The 21,825-nt window shown below is 43.4% G+C and overlaps 1 protein-coding gene across 2 annotated transcripts in view; it reads left to right on the forward strand.

Moving 5' to 3' along the window:
• Positions 1 to 21,345, forward strand: part of TADA2A (transcriptional adaptor 2A) — a 59,865-nt gene extending 38,520 nt beyond the window's left edge. For both annotated transcript variants that reach the window (XM_087925440.1, XM_087925447.1), the window contains 5 exons: positions 943 to 1,014; positions 7,609 to 7,741; positions 9,349 to 9,392; positions 18,503 to 18,576; positions 20,909 to 21,345. In XM_087925440.1, coding sequence (XP_087781566.1) covers positions 943 to 1,014; positions 7,609 to 7,741; positions 9,349 to 9,392; positions 18,503 to 18,576; positions 20,909 to 21,094 — 509 coding nt within the window. In that variant the 3' untranslated portion in view covers positions 21,095 to 21,345. The remainder of the gene's footprint in view (positions 1 to 942; positions 1,015 to 7,608; positions 7,742 to 9,348; positions 9,393 to 18,502; positions 18,577 to 20,908) is intronic.
• The last annotated feature ends 480 nt before the right edge of the window (positions 21,346 to 21,825 follow it).

The raw sequence follows: 21,825 nt of genomic DNA on the forward strand, positions 1-21,825 counted from the left end.
CCGTCCAGCTACAGAAGCTCTCTAATGGGCTTTGGCCAGTTCTTCTCTCTCATCTCAGAGGAGGGCACTCACCGTAAGAGGATCTCACCCCCATCCCATCTGTCTCTTGGCTCTTGTAGGTGTAGTGTTAGCACAGTTTTTAATGGAATTTTAATGTTGGTTTGTTTTAATCTTTTGATTATTTTTTCCGACTCTATAATTTGTAAGCCGCCAAGAGTCACCTTGTAGAGGTGGTGGTCAGCATAGAAATTTAATAAATAAAAATAAAATAAAATAAAATTTATTTAAATAAAACTCTCTCCAGTTTCCTCTTGAACTCTCAAGTGTCGTCTTTCCACTACATATTTAAAACGGATAGTGATTTGTGTGTATGTGTGTGTGTATAACACACACAGAGACACACATGGCATATTTATGTATGTAGCATGCGTATATGTGTGTTATGTATGTGTTTGAGGTAGATATGCATTTTTTCTTGAGAGCAGGGCAACAGAATTTCATTTTTAATGTGGATCGGTATGTTCGCAGTAAAAAAAAATGACAATAAAGTTATCTTAAAAATCTCCAGAACCAGCAGTGTGTTCCAGTGGTGAAGGTGGTGAGATAAGAGTTCTCATTCCTCTCTTTGGCCACCAGATCTCCCTGGGATTTGACTTCATTCTCTTTTAATCCAGCCCACTCCAGATCAAACTTCTTATTCAAGCTTTAATAAAAATTATGATGGTGTTTAAGGAAAGAGCCAGATATTTTTTATCATTTTTTTAAAAAAAAATCCATGCTAACTTTTCACATGCTTCTGCATTTTGCTTTTTGATGAACTTTTTCAATCTTTGTTGTGTACATTATATCTAAAGGATTTGTTTCAAAAAACAAGAGAGCCACAACTTCACATGTTCTTTATTGCTTTTGTTTTCACTTCCTATTACTCTGACGGGAACACAGTGGAGTTTGAGCTGCGAACCGAAATCAAACGCCTACAGGAATACAGGGTAGCAGGAATCACCAATTTCTGCAGTAAGTACATACTGGATAGTACTAATTCAAGCAGTCCTCAACGTACAACCATTTCTTTAGTAATCGTTACAAGTAACAGCGGTGCTGCAAAAAGTGACTTAACGTCCAGTCCCTACACTTATGACCATCACAGCATCCCCACAGTCACGTGATCAAATTCGGGGCACTTGACAACTTGGATTGTATGTAGGATGGCTGCAGCATCCTGGAGTCATATGATCTCCATTTTGTGACCCTCTTGGGTGACTTCCAACAAGCGAAGTCAATGGGGGGAAGCCAGATTTGCTTAACAGCCATGTGATTCACTTAACAACTGGGGTTGATTCGTGTAACTGTGACAAAAAAAGTCATAAACTTGAACACACCTCACTTAACAATCCTTGCTTAGTAACAGAAGTGTGGGCCCCGATTGTGGTTGTAAATGGAGGGCTACCTATAGTAGCAGCAAGAATTACTGTTTAGTGTGTGCTCATAAATATAATACATGTAGTCTTTGCTTACCAATTGCTTTCATAAGTATCAGAGTGGAAAAAAATGAAATTGCGACAAATCCTCATATGTACGGCCATTGCAGCGTCCCACAGTTACACAATTGCCATTGGCACATCTCCTAGCTCAGGGGTGTCAAACTCAATTTCATTGAAGGCCGCATCAGGGCTGTGGTTAACCTCGGGCAGGCGGGGCTGACTGGGTGGGCATGACCGACTGAGTAGGCATGGTCAGCTTGACACCAGTCACTGGGTATGGCTGACTGGGTGGGTGTGGACAGCTTGACCATACTCCCCAAACTGCTGGCATGTTTCCTCTTTGCACTGGGTAGACTGGGCCAAAGCCACACTGGCCCAATGCTTCCCCTTCACATTGGATAGGGCAGGCCAAAGCAACGCCCCTTACATTTTCCAGGACTGCCCTTCAGGCCAGATTCAGCCCATGTGTTTGATACCCCAGCTGATTTGTGACAGTGTCAGGATTCTGGCACTCAACCCCATTTAAATCATGAGTCTCGAGCCAAACTTCCAAAACTTCAGATGGATTTATGGAATGCAGTTTTGGTTTGCAAGCTGCCGCATTGCTCCCTTTCTGTTGGCAACTCTAAAAGATCATAGAAATATTTTATGAGTTGACACAGAGTTAATAAAGATGATGGAAGTCAAATCGTAAATTGCAATGGTGATGCTTTGCTTAGCGACTACAGCAGGAATGGGGCAACTTGCCACAGCCAATTCACCACAAGACAAACTCGTTGCAGGACAATTTAACAATTCTATTTAATTATTTAAAATAAAATTTAAAAGTATTTTAATTCTTGCCATTCACATTTCATTCTGTCCCTTCTTTTGCATCCTTTCTTTAATGATTGTATTCCACCATTTCTTTGATATTGGTGTAACTCTGCAGTGACTTGTCCTGTGGCAAGATGGCCGTGGTGAGTTGGCCATGATGGAAAGGAAAGTGAGCATTAGCCCTTGCAGTCATGTGATTTTCCACTTAGTGAGCAAGATGCTTGTCCCAATTATCAGCATTAAGCAAGGACTACCTGTATAGATGAATTGCCTGTGTCTGTTCTGTGGTGTTGCCACCCCGAAATGAGAAAAGCCAATGTGTGTTTTGAAACCTAAGCTATTAGTGACAAAGGCTCAAGTCATTATAATTGAGAAGAATCAGCATACTGCAAAGAAGGTGGATATTTAGGGGATGCCCCAGATGGCAGCTGCTAATTTCTGCAGCAGTGACCAATTCACCTGAGGACAAGCTGGCTGAGTCACAAACCCATGTGAGTCCTTTCATCAGACAATACAGTAACTATGTGCTTTGTCATTAGAGTCCAGCTTCCTGCTAGGAAAAAAAATAACCTGCTGTCAGCAGTGCCCAACAATTGTTAGTATGAGAGATTTCAAACCAGCCATTCAGGATCCCCAGCTAAATCTTGATTTTACAGTATGGGTTTTTTTCATGTTGGAAGTACAAATATCTTCTGTGGCTAGAGGATTTTCCGGGGACATCACCGTTGCTCAAGGGGGTGCTCAGTTGGCAGCTTCTTTCATATCCCTGTGAAGTTGCCCACTGAAGTGGTACCCATTCATTTACTCATGGTCGCCCACTTTCAAAACGCTGGATTGGCAGGAGCTGGAGCATGTGATAGGAACTCACCCCATCCTGAGCAGCAACGGGTCTCAAATGCAGGCCTACCTATCAGCAGCCCAGTGTTCTAACCTCATGAGTCACTTCGCTCCCTTCTATATTAAATCAATCTATAGCAGGGGTGTCAAACTTGCAGCCCGCAGGCCAGATGTGTCACGCACTAGCCACACCCACATGGTTTAGCGAAGGGGACATGTCAGGTGATACCACCGTGACAACGTGAGTTTGACACCCTTGATCTATAGAAACGAACCCTGAATTCATTTCAGTCTCAAACTGAAACAAATTTAGAAATCAGTGTGTAGAAGGGAGGACGCTCGGTTGCATTTTCGCATCCTGGTATAAAACAGGCCCTGTGAATTCTACGGCATTGGTCTTTTCCAGCAAGCATTGGCAACCAGCTTGGATTTGCCTCAGTGGCAATTTCCCACAGTCACACAGTTGCTAAGCACCTGGTAACCGCAGTCACATGGTTGTTAAGTAAGACATCACAGGAGTGTGATTACCAACCTCCCCTGCCAGTTTTCCACAAGCAAAGCCAGCGAGGAAGCCAGCAGGGAAGGTTGTAAGTGGCTTGAGTATGTTTTACTCACCTGTGCACCCTTCCTGAGCTTTGCTGCACTCGTGCTGTGCCTCCCTAAGGCGTGCTACGCTCACAGACCATGCTTCCGCAGCCACCCTCATACACCTCGCTCCCTCTCCCTCCCGGCTGTAGCCACCCTGAGCCTTGCCATACTCATGCACTGCCTCCAAGCCTTCTTGTGCACCCTTTTGCTCTGTCTCCCAGGAAATGCATATAGTCCTCGACTTACAACAGTTCATTTAGTGACCGAAGTTACAGTGACACCGAAACAAGTGACTTGTGGCCATTTTTCACTTTAACGACAGTTGCTCACATGATCAGAATTGTGACACTGGGCAACCGACTCATATTTATGACGGCTGCAGTGTCCTGGGGTCATGGGATCACCTTTTGCAACTTTCTGACAAGCAAAGTCAGTGGGGAAGCCAGATTCACTCAACAAGCATGTTACTAACTTAACAACTATAGGTAGTCCTCAACTTACAAACCACAATTGAGCCCCAAATTTTTGTTGCTAAGTGAGACATTTGTCAAATGAGTGTTGTCCCATTTTACAGCATCCCAGGGTCACATGGTTGCCATCTGCAGCCTTCCTAGCTGCCAACAAGCAAAATCAATGGGGGAAATTGGATTTGCTTAAAAAGTTCATCCTTCACTTAGCAACATGCAGTGATTTGCAAATCAATACAGTGATTTGCTTAACAACCATGGAAAGGTTGTAAAATCATGCATGACTCACTTAACAAACACAGCAGAAATTCTGGTCCCAATTGTGGTTGTGAACTATTAGTGGAACAACTTATCTCCAGAAGTTGTGAATGTTCCAACACTGGAAGGTTTTAAGAAGAGATTTGACAACCATTTGTCTGAAATGGTAGAGGGTTTGCTGCCTGTGGGAGGTGTGGGGGGGTTGGACTTGAAAACCTCCAACTCTGTTATTCTGTTACGTTCTATAACAAGGATCTTCAAACTTGGCAAGTTTAAGACTTGTGGACTTTAACTCCCAGAATTCCTGAGCTAACATGACTGGAGGAGGAATTCTGGGAGTTGAAGCCCACAAGTCTTAAAGCTGTCAAGTCTGAAGACCCCTGTTCTATAATCTGGTTACAGAAACAACAAGTTTAGGTTTACCTCTTATTATGCAGTCAGAGAAATGTAGTCCATTATTGCTGTGTAATATAAACTACTGTAGTCATTTATGTATGATTAGATTAGATTAACAGAGTTGGAAGGGACCTCGTAGGTCATTTAGTCCAACTCTCCGCCCAAGCAGGAGACCCTATAGCATATCTGACCAATGGCAGTCCAGTCTCTTCTTGAAAGCTTCCAGTGATGAAGCTCCCACAACTTCCGAGAGCAACTTCTGTTCCATTGGTTGATTGTTCTCACTGTCAGAAAGTTTCTCCTCATTTCCAGGTTGAATCTTTCCTTGTTCAGTTCCCATCCATTATTCCTTGTCTGGCCTTCAGGTGCTTTGGAGAATAGCTTGACCCCTTCCTCCTCTCTGTGGCAGCCCCTCAAATTTTGGAAGACCGCTATCCTGTCTCCCCTGGACCTTCTCTTTCCTAGACTAGCCAGGCCCAGTTCCTGCATCCTATGTTTTAGCCTCCAGTCACTCTCTTGCTCTCTCTCCCACTCTTTCTCTCTTTCTTTCTCTCCTTCCTTTCTTTTTCTCTCTCTCTTCTCTCCTTTCTCTTTCTCTCACTCTTTCTCTCCCTCTCCCTTCAACTAATGGAAGGCTGCTCTCCTGTCTCCCCTGGTCCTTCTCTTCACTAGTCTAGCCATGCCCAGTTCCTGTAACCGTTCTTCATATGTTTTAGTCTCTAGTCCCCAATCATCTTGGTTGCTCTTCTCTGTACTTTTTCTAGAGTTTCAACATCTTTTTTATAGTGTGGTGACCAAAACTGGATGCAGTACTCTAGGTGTGGTCTTACTAAGGCTTTATAGAATTGTATTAGTACTTCATTTGATCTTGATTGTATCCCTCTGTTAATGCAACTTAGGATTGTGTTGGCTTTTTTGGCTACCCCCACATAATGCTGGCTCATATTTAGCTGGTTGTCCACTAAACCTCCAAGATCCCTCTCACACTTACTGCTATCTAGCCTGGTTTCACCCAGTCTATATGTGTCCTTCTGTTTTTTCTCGCCTAAGTATAAGACTTTACTTTTCTCTACGTTAAATTTCATTTTGTTAGATAAGGCCCAGTGTTCAAGTCTGTCAAGATCCATCTGGATCTTGAGCCTATCTTCTAGGGTGTTAGCTATTCCTGCCCGCTTAGTATCATCTGCCAATTTGGTAAGTTTCCCTTCTATTCCCTCGTTTATGATGGTAGTCATTCTCAGTAGTTATGAGAAAATAGGTCTCTCTAGGTTATTTTCCTCCAGCAAATTTGGTTGGCTTCTCAAAGCCCAACAGGAAATGTCAATCACTTGGATTTCATTATATCTGAATTTTTTTTACCACTCTGTAAGTGTTATTTATAGAAGCATTCAGTTTTGACATGACTGGTAAATATTAGGATGTTTTTTAGTGACTCATTGTACACGTGCATTTCATGATAAAGATTAACACCATTGTATTTTACTTATATTATCTTCCTACAGATAAGAGTTTGGTTACTTTAAAAAACTTGTAAGTTTCATTATAAAATAAAATTACATAGTTAAATACAAGTTAAAAAACTAAGTGAGAGAGAAAGAAAGAAAATTTGTGACTGACTTTTTTCACTGAAGTAAAATAAAAAATAAAAACAAATACAACTTTAACCCTTTGAACACAACATTTCAAGTCATTTGTATAATAGCAAAATCAGACTAATCATTAAAACCTAAAATCAACATTTCATTTTTTTCCTTTTTGAGCAAAAAGTCCAGAAGCTGTTTCCAAGTTAAAAACAAAACTAGATAAAGTCTTCTCTTTTAATTTGAACAGTCAATTTTGCCTTCTCTGCCAACTTCCATCACCTTCACTATCCACTCTTCCATTGTGGGAATTAGCGTGTCTTTCCATCTTCGTGCATATAAGATTCTCGCCGCTTTCTATATGTATGTATATGTGTGTGCTTGTGTATGTGTGTGCTTGTGTATGTATGTGTGTGTAGTAAAATGTCAGCCATCCCAACTTGGTCGGTTAGGAAAGAAAGACTCTTGAATCCATTAATGGTTCACGAAAGTCAAGTGATTACAGTATAGCAAAGCCAGATCTGGGATTTTCACGCCCAAAGCATCTGCTTAACTTTTCCCTTCTCCCCACTTTTCCCCTAGTTATCTTTAACTGTCCAGTTACATTCAAACAAATTATTTCAGTAACATTCCCTGGCTTGGCAGCCTGGATGGTGCTGCATTCCATTCCATGACCATGGAACTGCCAGCGGCTCCCATGGGACGGCACGAAGTGTAGTTTCAATTCCCCCTTTGCCCAGCCTCACTTCTAGAGCCTCAGTATAGTGGTTAGAGTGCAGTATTGCAGGCCACCTCTGCTGACTACTGGCTACCTGCAATTTGGCAGTTCAAATCCCACCAGGCTCAAGGTTGACTCAGCCTTCCGTCCTTCCAAGGTGGGTAAAATGAGGAGCCAGATTGTTGGGGGCAACATACTGACTCTGTAAAACCGCTTAGAGAGGGCTGCAAAGCACTGGGAAGCGGTATATAAGTTCAAGTGCTATTGCTATTCCTCACAACTCCCTCCCCCACACCGCCTATGGCAGACTGGCATCTGGCGAAGCGTGGCTGTAGCAGGATGTCAGTCCTGACATACTTTTTAAGGGGCAAAACTGTTTTGGTTTAATTTGACAAGGGAGAGGGGGAAAAATCTGCCCCAGCATTCTTCTGACACTCACAATTCTCCTTTCTGTTCTTTGGACGCAGGTGCGAGGACTTACGACCATCTCAAGAAGGTCCGGGAAGAGGAGCGACTAAAACGCACCATGCTTTCCGAAGTCCTGCAGTACATCCAGGACAGCAACGCCTGCCAGCAGTGGCTCAGCCGGCAAGCTGACATGTACGTCCCATTTTGCTTTGAGCTTAGAAGAAAAAAAAGAAGGAAATCGGTATTATTTTTAAAAGGGCAGATTTGCTTAAGGAATGAATGGACAGGTAATATGGAGGGGAAGCCACTAGCTATATGTTCAGGTTTTGAGAGCTCTGTCAATCTTGGGTGAAAAAACAGAATAGGACCAGATTTCTTTTATACTTTTATTTTTTATACATATATTTATTTATTTCACATCTTTATTATTATTTTATACATAACTCAAGGCTGTGAACATATCTAATAACTTCTTCCTCCTCCAATTTTCCCCATAACAACAATCTTGTTATTGGGTTGGGCTGAGACAGAGGGACCGGCCCAAGTCACCCAGCTGGTTTTCATGCTTAAAGCAGAACTAGAATTCATCGACTCCTGGTAGATTAGTCCAAAGTGAACCAGCTGCCTGTTCATGCCTATTTTGGGACTAGGACTCACCAATTCCTGATAATTGACCTGAAGGGACCCAATTGACTTTCATGTTTCAGGCAGGTCTAGAACTTACCGTCTCCTAGTTTCTAGCCTGGTGCGCTAACCACTAAGCCAGGCTGGCTCATTTCCAGGCAAAGCATATGTTCCTATTCTCTGTTCCAAGATATGAGCAATTGTTCTTGAGAAGCCAGATGGACATTTGATGTGCCAAGCCAGGCAGGAATCCAACCCTCTCTGGCTTCTGAAAATTGTGCCACCCAGTATTTGCCCTCTCCTACATTTGTGGCTGATATGATTTCAACTTCTAAATCGTAGTGTTGGGACCAACTATTAAGAAACTTCCTTTTCCCGTAACTGGCCAGCCTGACACTTCCAACCAGGTTCTCAGAGGTGGCTGGTCTTTTCTGAGCTCATTCATTCCTCAGAGATAAGTCAGAGAAGTATTTACCTTCCCAGCAAAAGGAAAAGGTTGTGCAGTCAGCCAAAACTGGGTGTCAGACCTGTCTCGACTTAGGCATTTAGGAAAGAAAGACCCTCGATTCCCAGGGGTTTTTTTTTTTGAACCGAAAGACTCCTTTACTAAAGTTAAGCAATCACAGCGAAAATAAAGTTAGGTCTGAGTACTTCAATGCAAAGCTTGTACTTTTCCCCTTTCCCTGGTCTTGTTCGCCCCCCAACCCCCACCCCGACCAACGGTGTGTCCAATAGTACAGATAGTCCTTGACACGATGGTTAAGTGATTTGGGCTTCCCCATTGACTTTGCCTGTCAGAAGATCACGAAATATGATCACGTGATCCCGGGATACTGCCACCGTCATAAATATGAACCATTTGTCAAGCACCTGATGGTAAATCAGCTGACCACGCGGTCGTTGCAGTGATCATACGTGTGGAAACATGGTCATAAATCCCCCTTTTCAGTGTCGTAACTTGGTTACTAAACAAACAGTCGTAAGTCAAGGATTATCTGTATTACAGCTGAAGAAGCAACTATATCAAATTCCCTTCCTTTCTTCTGCCTTCCCTGAAGGGCTGAAGCTGGAATTTCATCTTGGGGAATGTTCTTTGCCTAAAGCTCTGCTTAACTCTAATGTGTGGATCTTACATTTGGCTAACCTGCTCCTTTTTTTTATTTATATATTTACAGCGATTCCGGCCTGAGTCTCACAGTACCAATTACGTCAAATTCAGGTATTTCCTTCTGTGCCTTTCCATCTGTCGTTACGCTGCAAAAATGTGGAAAGGGAGTCCAAATCCCTTAATTATTAATGCCCTTGACATCTCTCTGGTTTGAAAAGGAAGTCCTTGGGGTTCTCCACCGAAAATTGTTCTGAAAGAGCTGGCAGGTTTCTGGTCCTCACTCTCTTCTTTGTAGAAATCTGGTCCTCACTCCCTTCTTTGTAGAAAGCCACAAATGGATAAGCAGGAATCGTTTTGTGGGGTTCTTGGTGTTCTCTCAGCTTGGCGGTTTTCTTGCAGGCGTTTTATTACCAAACTAGGTAACACCATCAGTGCCTACGTGATCAATGCCCTGATGATGTTACCTTGTCTGCTGATGAAATGTCTGCAAGAAAACCACCAGCTCAAAGAGCACCCAGGATCCCTGAGTTACAAATATTCTTTCTGTAGGAATTGTTTTGTTTATCATGGGCTTCTAACTAAGCATAATGGAGACCTGATGAAATAACAGTACTATCATAATCTACTAAAGTCAATATAACCTTCCAATGTAGCATCGGTTGGCCCTTAATATAAAATGCACATGACATATAAAATCAATACATTCAAAATAACAGGAAATGATTTTTAAATGACTTCAAAGCATCCATTAAAAAAAGAAGCAGTTGTGGTACTTTTTCACTTATTAGTGGCCACAGTTGGGTTTTTCTCAGCAGTTTAATTGCAGTAGGCTGCACAAACAGGCAGTGCATGCACACACACACGAACACTTTTCAGAATCACCAGCCCATTGGATTAAAGAAAGCCAGGCACTTCATGACATGTTACCGCAAAGAAGCATTTATGACATACAAGCCTACACTTACGTATGTGATGGTTTTACATGTGTTCACAAGAATGTACAGCATGTGCCCATACAACGAGTCCTAGGATGTCAGCCCCCAGTCAGGATCTTGATATTAAATTGGGAATCACTAGAACTCAAATGAAGCATGCATGAAACACATTAGTAATTAACCTTCCTTGTAGAATCTCAGAGGGGAAAGGAAAATGTAGCTGTTGAATGGGAAGGCGTCTCGCCTCACCCACATTTGCTCCAAGCTAAAAACTTGCAAGCTGCTTTGTTCTTTTTTTTCTTCTTCATTTTAAGCCACTGCCCATTAAGGTAATTATTGCTGTCGTTTCATTTCCCTCGGAGCTCTCTGTTTACCTTTTCTCTCACCCACTCCTTGGTGTACGTATGAAATCCTAGCTCAGAAAAAAAGCGGTGAAGGCATCTGGTGGACTTCAGTCACGGCCCCAAGAACACATTAATCCTTAGTCTCATTTCAGGGGAAATAATAATAATGGCATTTCTCTTGTGACATTTCTCTTGCTTAGTAAGTGTTCCTACTCATTTTCTTAACTGCATCTTTCCAGCGATTACCTCACATAATGTGAGCAGGTTTCAACGTGAGTCATTCGGCTACATTGCTGGTGTGTGATGTGTCACCTGTTCAGAAAAATCAGACACCAGTAAGAAGAATCAAGCCTGCCTGTCAAATGTGCTCTGAATGACCCCAGATTGCCTGCCTGCTGTGTGCCCAGATAGAGCCCAACATACAATAACCACAAGGATTGCACTGTCCGCTGGAATCTCCGCTGATGGCTCTCTTAAGGAAATCACTTGTTCCATTTTTACAAGAATGCCACAAAAGGATGTTCACTACGCTCCTTTTATTTCCTGCAAAATATCCTGAAATGCCAATTATAGGTAGTCCTCGACTTACAGCCATAATTGAGTTTGGAATGATTGTCGTACGGGTAGTCCTCGACTTACAACAGCTCATTTAGTGACCGTTCAAAGTTACAATGGCACTGACTTGTGACTTATGTGTCACAAAGTGACTTATGACCGTTTTTCACACTTAATGACCGTTGCAGCACCCCCATGCCCATGGTCACCATGATCAAAATTTGGGGGCTTGGCAACTGGTTCATATGTAATGACGGTTTCAATGTCCCAGGGTCGTGGGATCAACTTCTGTGACCTTCTGATGGAGCAATGTCAATGGAGAAGCCAGATTCACTTAACAACTGTGTTACTCACTTAACAACTGCAATGATTCACTTCACAACGGTGGCAAGAGAGTTCATAGAATGGGGCAAAATTCACTTCACCAATGTCTTACTTAGCAACATAAATTTTGGGCTTGGTTGTGGTTGTAAGTTGAGGACTACCTGTAAATCATAATGGTCATTAAGTCAATGCGGAAGCCAGATTCACTTAACAACCAGGTTACTAATTTAACCATTTCAGTGATTCGCTTCACAACTGTGGCAAGAAAGGTCGTAAAATGGGGTGAAACTAACTTAATAAATGTCTTGCAGAAATATTGGGCTCAATTGCAGTTGTAAGTTGAGGATTACCTGTAACTTGGTGGGGTTTCATTGCTAGATAAGTGCTTGAAACCCTAGAATCCTGCCTAGGAAGGAATTCTTAGACCAGGGACGTCCGAAGTTGACAACTTTAAGACCCGTTTGAGTTCAATTCTGGGAGTTGAAGTCCACAAGACTTAAAGTTACCAAGGTTGGACACCCCTGTCTTATGGTCCCATCGTAGATCAACAGCCCTCCAATCTTTGCTTAAAAACTTTCTGTAAGGCCTTTCTGCTTCAGCTATTTTCTCAAGGAAAGCATGACTCTTGAAACAAACGATATTTCAAAAAGGAACTTTTACCGACAGAAGCGATTGCAGAGAAGTCAGGCAAGGTCTGTAGATTCTTTAATGAAGCCTTAAGCTTTCCCCTGTTCAATCTCCCTACCCCCCACCCAACCAGTGCCCCATGTCCACCAGTAGCTAATATGATGCCACAAAGCAGTGGTGGGATTCAAAAAATTTGACTACTGGTTCTGTGGGTATGGGTGGTGGGCATGACATGGCTTGGTTGGGTATGGCAGGGGAAGGATACTATAAAATCTCCATTCCCACCCTATTCCTGGGAGAAAGTTACTGCAAAATCTCCATTCCCTCCCCACCCCACTAACCTGCTTTCCAGCTCCGTTCTCCTGTGCAGGGCAACCAAAGAAGACCCAGCCAATCAGCTGGGACTCGGGAGGCAGAGAAGAGATGGGGGCGGGGCCAGTCAGAGATGGGATTTGCCGGTTCTCTGAACTACTCAAAATTTCCGCTACTGGTTCTCCAGAACTGGTCAGAATCTGCTGAAGACCACCTCTGCCACAAAAGTGTTATGAGAACCCCAAGGTGGGATGGATGCCACGGCCCTGGTAACCAACTGGGAGGGAATCCATCCTGACAGCCCCCTTCCCAAATTCCCACAGGGTTGCAGCAAAAGCGAAAGCATTCTAAGCAATCAGCCCCTAGAAGCATCCCTTTCCACCCCTCCCTTTCAGAATGGCAGCCTTCCAGCTGGGACCTGACACCTCCAACAATAATGTTCCACCCCAAATTCCAGGACTCTTCCTAATCTTCATAATTTCAGCTCAGGATGATCTGCTTCTGTAAAGCTTCCACCTGTTGGTTCTTGTTCTATCCTTGTTCTATCTAGACATTGTGGATAGGATCGAACTACTCCCTCTTCTGTGGAGCAGCCCTTCCAGTTTTGGAAGATTGCTATTGTGCTGCCATGTTTAAACTCCACAGGATCCTGTTAAAGTCTCTAGATTGCCATCGAAATGCCGAGATGTCTAGCAAAGGCAAATCAGACAATTACCGAATACTCTCCTTGTCTACTGCGGGAGCCTTCTCATTGGGTCAGGAGATAGTCCTCAACTTAACAACCATCCATTTAGTGACCGTTCAATAGCAGCACAGCACTGAGAAAAGTGACTTAAGGCCATTTTTCATACTTAACAACCATTGCAGCCTCCCTGTGGTCATGTGGTCAAAATGCGGTTTCTTGGCAACCGGCTCACATTTGCATTGTCCCAGGGTCATGTGACCAACTCTTGCGCCCTTCTGTCTGACCAGCAAAGTCATTGGGGAATCCAGATGCACTTAACAGTCGTGCAACTAACTTAACAGCTGCAGTGACTCATTTAACAAGTGTGGCAAGGAAAGTTGTAAAATGGGACAAAGCTCATTTAACAACTGTCTCGCTTAGCAAGACAAGAATTTCAGGCTCAATTGTGGTTGCCAACTGAGGACTACCTGCATAGTAGCACAACTTTTTAATCATCGATGTTTCTTGCCAGGGTTGGAGATGGCAGAACCAAACAGGGCCTGGGTATCCCTTTTTCTAATAGGCTGCCAAAAGAGAAAAAGGGACCTGATCTGATTTCTTAATTATTAGTGTCTTTGGAACAGACCTGGGCATTTTATGGCCCCTGGGCAACATCAGGCCCTCGTGGGCTCTTTTATTTTGAAAGTGCTTTTTTTCCCAATTTACATATGTGTGTGTGTGCATGCCTATGCAGCTTCACAGCCCTATTGATTCAACCCTCCACAACAGTTCCGGCTTCTGATGTAACCCCCTTGGGAAAATCAGTTGTTCCACCCCAAACACACCAAGACCTGCATACCTGTACCCGTGAAAATCTACAAAAACAAATATCTTACCTCTACGGGGAGGAAATCTTCCAGCTGACCAGGATCTACGAGAAAGTCCAAGTCCGAAGAGCCACCATCTTATGTGACCTCACATTCCTACGCAATTGCCGAGACAAAAATGTGATTCCCCACATGCTTCCAACTCAAATTCCATTCCAAAACTTCAGCCACTGAAAGGATCCTGAAAAGAACGGAATTAGCCCTAATCAGAAACGAACACCTGGACTTCCGGTTTGAAGGGCTTCAGCGACAGACAGAAATCCACGATTGTGCGCGGTTTCTGTCTGGGCTCGCCACTGGAGCGCCCCGAGCCAGCTGGTTTCGGGGCTAAGCCACCCCGTAGAGGTGGTGAAGAGGGGGGAGACCGCCAGCAGGGTTGAGGAGAGCCGCATCTCTCCTCCTCAGCTGGCCATTACTCCCTTTCCCGAAGGCAGTTGTAGCGGTGGTCAGAAATGGCCACCACGAAGGAGAACTCGACCGGAAAAGAATGTGCAGGAGGAAGATAAGAAGTGAAAGTTTTGGCTGACTGGGTTAAATTGTAAAAACAACAACTAAGGTACCCTGGAATTTAAACTTACAAAAAATAACATCGCTCCCAAAGAAGAGTCGAAGCAGCGAAGGAAAGTGAAAAGGGAAAGGTTTGGCTTTTTTCTTCTTCTCTCTCCTTCCCTATACTGACAACTAAGAGACTTAAATAAGAAATCGGAAAACAAATACAACCCCCCCAAACACATCCTAGATCTGACCAACTACCGCCTAACCAACACATACCTCATCCACAATGGACAAAGATACAAACAGATAGAAGGAGCACCCATGGGATCAGCCCTCTCACCCGTTATCGCTAACCTATACATGGAACACTTTTAAACCAATGCTCTAGACAAATCCAAACACAAACCCAAACTCTGACTCAGATATGTAGATGACACTTTCCTAATTTGGCCACACAGGAAAGAAAAACTGGACAAGTTCCTCACACATCTTAATAACCTACACCCCAAAATACAGCTCACCATGGAAACAGAAACCAACAACCAACTCCCCTTTCTGGATGTCCTAATTTACAAAAAAACCCAATGGCTCCCTAGGATACACCATCTACCGGAAAAAAACACACACCAACTGCTACCTAAATGCACAATCCCATCACCACCCTCCACAGATCAACTCCGTAGCCAAGACCCTCATCTCCAGAACAAACGCCTAGCTGACAAAGACCACCTGAGAACAGAACTACACACCCTCACTAACGTATTAATTTCCAACGGATTCCAAAGAAACACAATCACCAACCTAATCCGAAAAGAGATACCCCCAAAAAACCAAGACACAGAACAAGACAACGGTATCGCACTCCTCCCCTACATCAAAGGCACCACAGACAAAATCAGCAAAATTCTCCACAAACACAATATCAGGACAGCCCTTCGGCACTGACCAAAAAATAGCCAACATCCTAAGAAACCCCAAAGACAAGATCCAGCTAGAAAACCAAGGAGTTTATGAAATACCATGCAACAATTGCCCAGCCACATACATTGGACAAACCAACAAGAGAATAAATGCACATATCACAGAACACAAAAACACAGTCAGAAGAGAAGAAAATTCTTCCTCCCTCTTCCAGCACCTTAAAGCCACAGGACATGAAATTAATTTTGAAGGAACCAAATTAATATCCAACACTGAACACTCCAGCAAGAGAATAATCAGGGAAGCCATTGAGATAAAGAAACACCCCCATAACATGAATAGATGAGACGATACCTCCCACCTACCAGACACCTGGAAGCTAGCCCTCACCAACAAACGAGTCCCAGTCATGAAAACCAACACCAGACCCGAAACAACACGGGACACCACCGCCAATCCCCCTCATCAGACCCAGGCCCAAGCCCATCCTATAAACAAAGGACAACCACCATCCAGAAACCAGACCACGACTGCCTTGCCAGCTGTCACACACCCCCAACCCCAAAACCAAACAAGCTGACACATGCCAAGAACACAGACCCAGACCCCAAACTCGAAGCCAGACTGAAACTCAGAATGCTACATCACGGCCACCCACTCAGGATATCACATCAGAAAACTCAGGAAATTAACACCACAAGAACTCAAGAAGATGCAACACAGCAAATGACCCAGGATATCACAGCACAAGACCAAGGATACCACAGCAATAAATCTCACAAGGTCATCACACAACCCATTACCCAAGCCGTTAACAACACAGGAGGCTAATGGAAAAGAGATCAAAACACAAACGACCCAGGAGATTACAACAAAAGAACTCGCAAGCCCATCACACAACCCATTACCTAAGCTGTTAAAACCCGAGAGGCTAATGGAAAAAAGATCACTACAAAACAAACGGAGATTACAGCACAAGATCCAGGATATCTCCACAACAAAACTCACAAGGCCATCACACAGCCAACATCAAGAGGCAGCAGCGCAATCAATCAGCCCAGCACACCAGCCCTCACCACCAGTATTTATAGAGAGACGGCAGCTCCGATCATACACTGCTTGCACTGGCACGAAGCCGAAAGCACCAGCCTGAGGATGGCGAGTGGGACCTTGCCGAAACGTCGCTAAGATACTCTTAATCTTACATGGGAAAAGACCCGAACACACCTAGACCTACATATATATATATGTGTGTGTGTGTGCGTGTGTGTGTGTGTATGTATATGTGTATATGTAAATGGCATTTAGGTTTCTTCAGGTATTTTCCCACGTCTTAATATTTGTGCTTTTATTATAGCGACGTTTTGGCAGAATCTCATCAGGATGGCAGATGAGATTCTGCCGAAACTTCGCTATAATAAAAGCACAAATATTAAGATTTGGGAAAATACCCAAATAAACCTACACACCATACATATAAATACCCACAAAAACATAAGAAAACAAATATATATAGATCTCCACCAAAAAAGACACCAGGTCTTATTTTCGGAGGATGTCATCCACTGACTAACCTCACATGCGCCTGTCACCCTTGGCCTCCTTTTCACTGTCAGAGGCCTTCAGGAAGTTTCTGTGGCTGGCAAGGCTTTCCTGAAGGCCTCTGCAGCCAATAACAGAGCTCTGGATCAATCCGAAGCTTTGTCATCAGCTACAGAGGCGTTCAGGAAAGCCTTGCTGGCCTTGCCAGCTGCAGAAGAAATGGGCTGGCAAGGCAGGTGTTGGGGTGTGCTTGGCCTGGCTACATACACACACATACACACACACACAGACTTTATTTTTACCCATGCACTCTGGAGTAGGCAGGATCTTAATTAGGGCTTATTTTGAGGGTAGGGCTTATATTGGGAGCACATGTAAACATAAAGCTAGGACTTACTTTCAGGGTAGATTGTATTTTGGTGAAACTATTACTTCATAGTTCTTTACAGCCCTCTCAAAGTGGTTTACAGAGTCAGCATCTTGCCCCCAACAATCTGGATCCTCTGTAAAGATGGAAGGCTGAGTCAACCTTCAGGACTGGACTCCTGGCTGTGAGCAGTGTTAGCTTGCAATGCTGCACTCTTAACCATTAGGTCACCACAGCTCTGGGTTACTGGTAATTAATAGCATTCAGGTTCGTCCATTGCCACACAGCAAGAGGCTGCTTTCATGAAAAACATTGGGTTTCTTCCCCACACAGATATATTGGTAATTCTAGTTGAACATCCCAGAGTTAACTTTTTATGGCGGTCTCACAACAGGCCCAGGGTTGGTCAAAACAGTGGGCACAATAGATCTAATAGATCTGTCCACCACCATTTTAACACTCTCACCTGTCTCACTGCCCCTTCTAATCCACCAGCATCCATGAGGAAAATAACTGCCCAAGGAGCTGCTGAGCCAGTTCTACAGAGGAATTATTGAGTCTGTCATCGGCACCTCTATAACTGTCTGGTTTGGTTCTGCAACCCAACAGACAGACACAGACTTCAGAGAGTAATTAGAAATGCAGAAAAAACAATTACTACCAACCTGCTTTCAATCGAGGACCTGTATACTGCACAAGTCAAAAAGAGGGCTGTGAAAATATTTACAGACCCCTCACATCCCGGACATAAACTGTTTCAACTCCTTCCCTCAAAACGATGCTATAGAATACTGCACACCAGAACAACTAGACACAAGAACAGTTTTTTCTCGAATGCCATCATTCTGCTAAACAAATAATTCCCTCAACACTGTCCAACTATTTACTAAGTCTGCATTACTATTACTATTAATCCTCCCATCCTTCCTTTAATCCATCTCCTCCCACTTACGATTGTATGACTGTGACCTTGATGCTTGTATCCTAACTGACTGTTTCCTTGTATGATTTGATTGCTTATTGTACCCTATGACTATTATTAAGTGTTGTACCTGATGATTCTTGACTCTCGATGAATGTATCTTTTCTTTTGTGTACACCGAGAGCATTTGCACCAAGACAAATTCCTTTGTGTCTAATCACACTTGGCCAATAAAGAATTCTGTTCTAATCTAGTCTAACTGAAAGAGCTGGTTCTTCAAATCCTGACTCCTTCTAATCAGAGCTGGTGGTCTTATCTCTCCACAGGTAGAAGAAGCGCCCCTCCGTTGAACCTCACCGGTCTCCCTGGAACAGAAAAACTGAACGAGAAGGAAAAAGAGGTAACTGGATTCAGAGACTGGTTGCCAAGACCCTCATGTGAAATTACTTTTGGTCTCGTTAAAACCGCATAGAGTGTACCTCAACAAAGTGTTTGTGGCCCCAAAATTCCTGCATTGACTGATAGTTATGCAAATCTGCACGCAGGGAATATGCTGCCTATTTCCTGCTTCTGTAATCTTTTCCATCACTATTTCATAGGAAACCACCATTGTTTTCTGGGATCGGCCTGCAAATGCAGGTCAGCTGAAATGCTGGCATTGCCTGATGGAGTTTGTGCCATTAGCCCTAATCACACAATACCTGTGTGTATAAGTGGCCGCTGGAAATGCCAGCTCTAGGAACACATACAGGCCTAAGTATTTTCCCTGCCACCCTCATAGACTCAGTTATTTTTATTTTCAAAGACTCACAGTACAATTAGAAGAAAGAATTTTGTGTGTACAAATGGGAAGGAATGCTGGTCTTATAAAAGAGAAAAAAACCTTTAAAATATTGAAAACTTCCTTCAGCTCCCTGAATTCCTGAATAGGAGACCTTCTCAACCTTAGCCATTTGAAGATAGATGGACTTCAACTCCCAGAATTCCCCAGCCAAAACAAATTCCATGAGGTAAAAAATATTCTAGAACAGTGTTTCTCAACTTTGGGTACTTTAAGATGGATGGACTTCAACTCCCAGAATTCCCCAGCCAGCAGGGGTGGATTTCAACTCCCAGAATTTCCATCATGGCTGGCTGGGGAAGTCCATCTATCTTAAAGTACCTAAGGTTGAGAAACACTGCCTTAAGATAATGAGATGGGCATATTTTGGATTATTTTTCTTCCTTCCTCAAGAAAGGAAGAGACTAGCTGTCTTTTTTCCCCCAAGTCTCCCAAATCTTCAAGGCAAATTCAGCTGATATTTTTCATGTCTCTCAGTATCCTAGGTGAACGTTCTTCATCTACAACGTTCTTGTAGCCTTGACAGAAGTTTCATTTTCCTTGGTGGTTGCTGTTTTGTTCTGCTGGGTTAGATCAGAGCATTTTCTTATTAATGTAAAAGGAGAAAAGTGGACAGTTGGTGTCTCCACCACACTCATTATAGCGCTGGGAACTTAAGAAAAGAGCTGGAGTTTTTAGCATCTGCTGGTACTATTCTGGCATTACTAAGGCGAAGGGCAGATTCATAAGCTCCTATTTCAGCCTCCAGAAGACTCAAAGGGCTTGTTATATAATTAATGTCTAGCATGTAAGCCTGTTGTCTGCATACTTCATTCCAGAGATAGTCCCAAAGGTGATTTTTCAAAAGGCAACTGGACTTTCGCTTCTCATCCAAGCAGCTTCTTCAGTTCTGACCGAATGGTGGGGAATGGAACAACGACAGCAAGGAATAATCAATCCTTCCATTCACCACCATTCAATCAGAACTGAAGAAGCTTTTCAGTTTTCAAGGAGAAAAACCAAGAAAGTCCAGTGGCTTCTTGAAAAAGCACCTTTGGGACAACCATGGCCTGGATGACTGAGAATCTCCATAGACATTCCACAGATCGTTGCTTTTCAGAGTTGGGCAGAGCCAGGTTTATGTAAAGGTAAACTAAAAAGGGACTAACTGATCTTATTATTGGGGGTGGATGGGTGTGTGAAAAGATGGCCTGATTGGCACCACTAGTCTCTTGAGTTAGAATGCCTAGCTATATTTGAAGCAAATTTTCCTACACAGCCAACTTTGGAAATAGAATTCCTGGCTGTTATGGAGACCAGATGTTTTGAATGCATGTGTATGTGTTTTGCAGCAATTGTTAAGTGAATGCCACAGTCTAAAGCAGACCCATTGTTCATTATGGGACAATTTTTGTCAGAAACCAGAAGTAAATGCCAGTTTCCAGCAAAAACATCATCGATCGTGGTCATGTGACTTCAGGGTGCTGCAAATGGCCACCAACACGACACGCTTGCCGAGTGCCCCCAATGCAACCACGTGACCCTGGGGAAAGGGATGATGCTGGCTGGGGAATTCTGGGAGTTGAAGTCCACATATCTTGAAGTTGTCACGGTTGAGAATCTTTGATCTAGAACGAATATTGATGGATTAGACTGCAGGTGCAGTCTTACAGAAATGGGGAGAAAGGGAGGAAGTAGAGAGGAGAGGGTGATGGGGCTGGCTTGGGAACTTTGGGAATTGAAGTCCACAAATTTTAACGTTGCTAAAATTGAGAAACACAGAGATAGAATGGACATCGAGGGGTTATTAAGCAGATGCAGTCTCGGTGAAGATGGGAGAGGGGAAGAAAATGAAGAGAAATGGCTGATGGGTATCTAGGACACATGACTAACCAGGAGTGCTTTCTCCTAGCTTTGTCAAATCGTACGGTTGGTCCCTGGAGCATACTTAGAGTACAAAGCCGCCTTAGTCAACGAGTGCCACAAACAAGGAGGCCTGAGACTAGCCCAGGCCCGGGCCCTGATCAAGATCGACGTGAACAAGACCAGGAAGATCTACGACTTCCTCATCCGAGAAGGATCCATCACCAAAGCCTAACAGAAAAAAAAACAGAACCTTTTTTTTTGGGGGGATTTTGCACCTTCTGCTTTTGAAGCAAAGACGGGGTTTCGTCCTTCGTGTCTGCCTTGCAAGATGGAGAAAGACGTCTTCGTAAGCTTCCTTACATCTCCTCAGTTCTTTTTAACTCTGGCGTATAACGATTTTTGTGCCCTGTGCTGCTATGAACTTTTTTTTTTTTAAAGAATGGTAAGATATGTAATCTATTAATAAAATATGAGTGGGTAGCGTGTTTCTCGCACTTCTGGTAGCTCTAAAAGAGAAGCATAGAAAGATTTCTTTTTTTTTTGCTTCAGTGCTACCGGTGGCATAAGTCCAGGTCTGAAACACTTCACCCTTGCTTCTTGGAACACATTTTCGTGCTCAGCTTTTGTGTGGGAGAACCGGCAGAAAAATTTCTCTTCCGTTGTTTTTTTTCCCCCAAAGAGGCTCACATGAATGCTAGAGGAGATAAAAAACCCTCACCGCCTACTCATGTTACCCATTCTAAAATTACAACATTCAGAAGGAAGGAGGGAGGGAATTCAGCTCAGGATGGAGCAGAATAATTATCAATCACTTCCCTTTCATGTATCTAAATTCTGCATCAAGGATTCAAATATTGGGTGAGCGTAGGATGTATTTGGAGAAGCTGAACTGGGAAGGTTGATGAGGCTTAGGATATTGAAAGCATACTGACTTCCAAAGGAAGCTTTTAGGCTAATGTACTG

This window comes from Pseudonaja textilis, chromosome 1, assembly GCF_049901715.1.
Source record: "Pseudonaja textilis isolate UNSWEBS1 chromosome 1, rPseTex1.2, whole genome shotgun sequence".
Classification (NCBI taxonomy): Eukaryota; Metazoa; Chordata; class Lepidosauria; order Squamata; family Elapidae; genus Pseudonaja; species Pseudonaja textilis.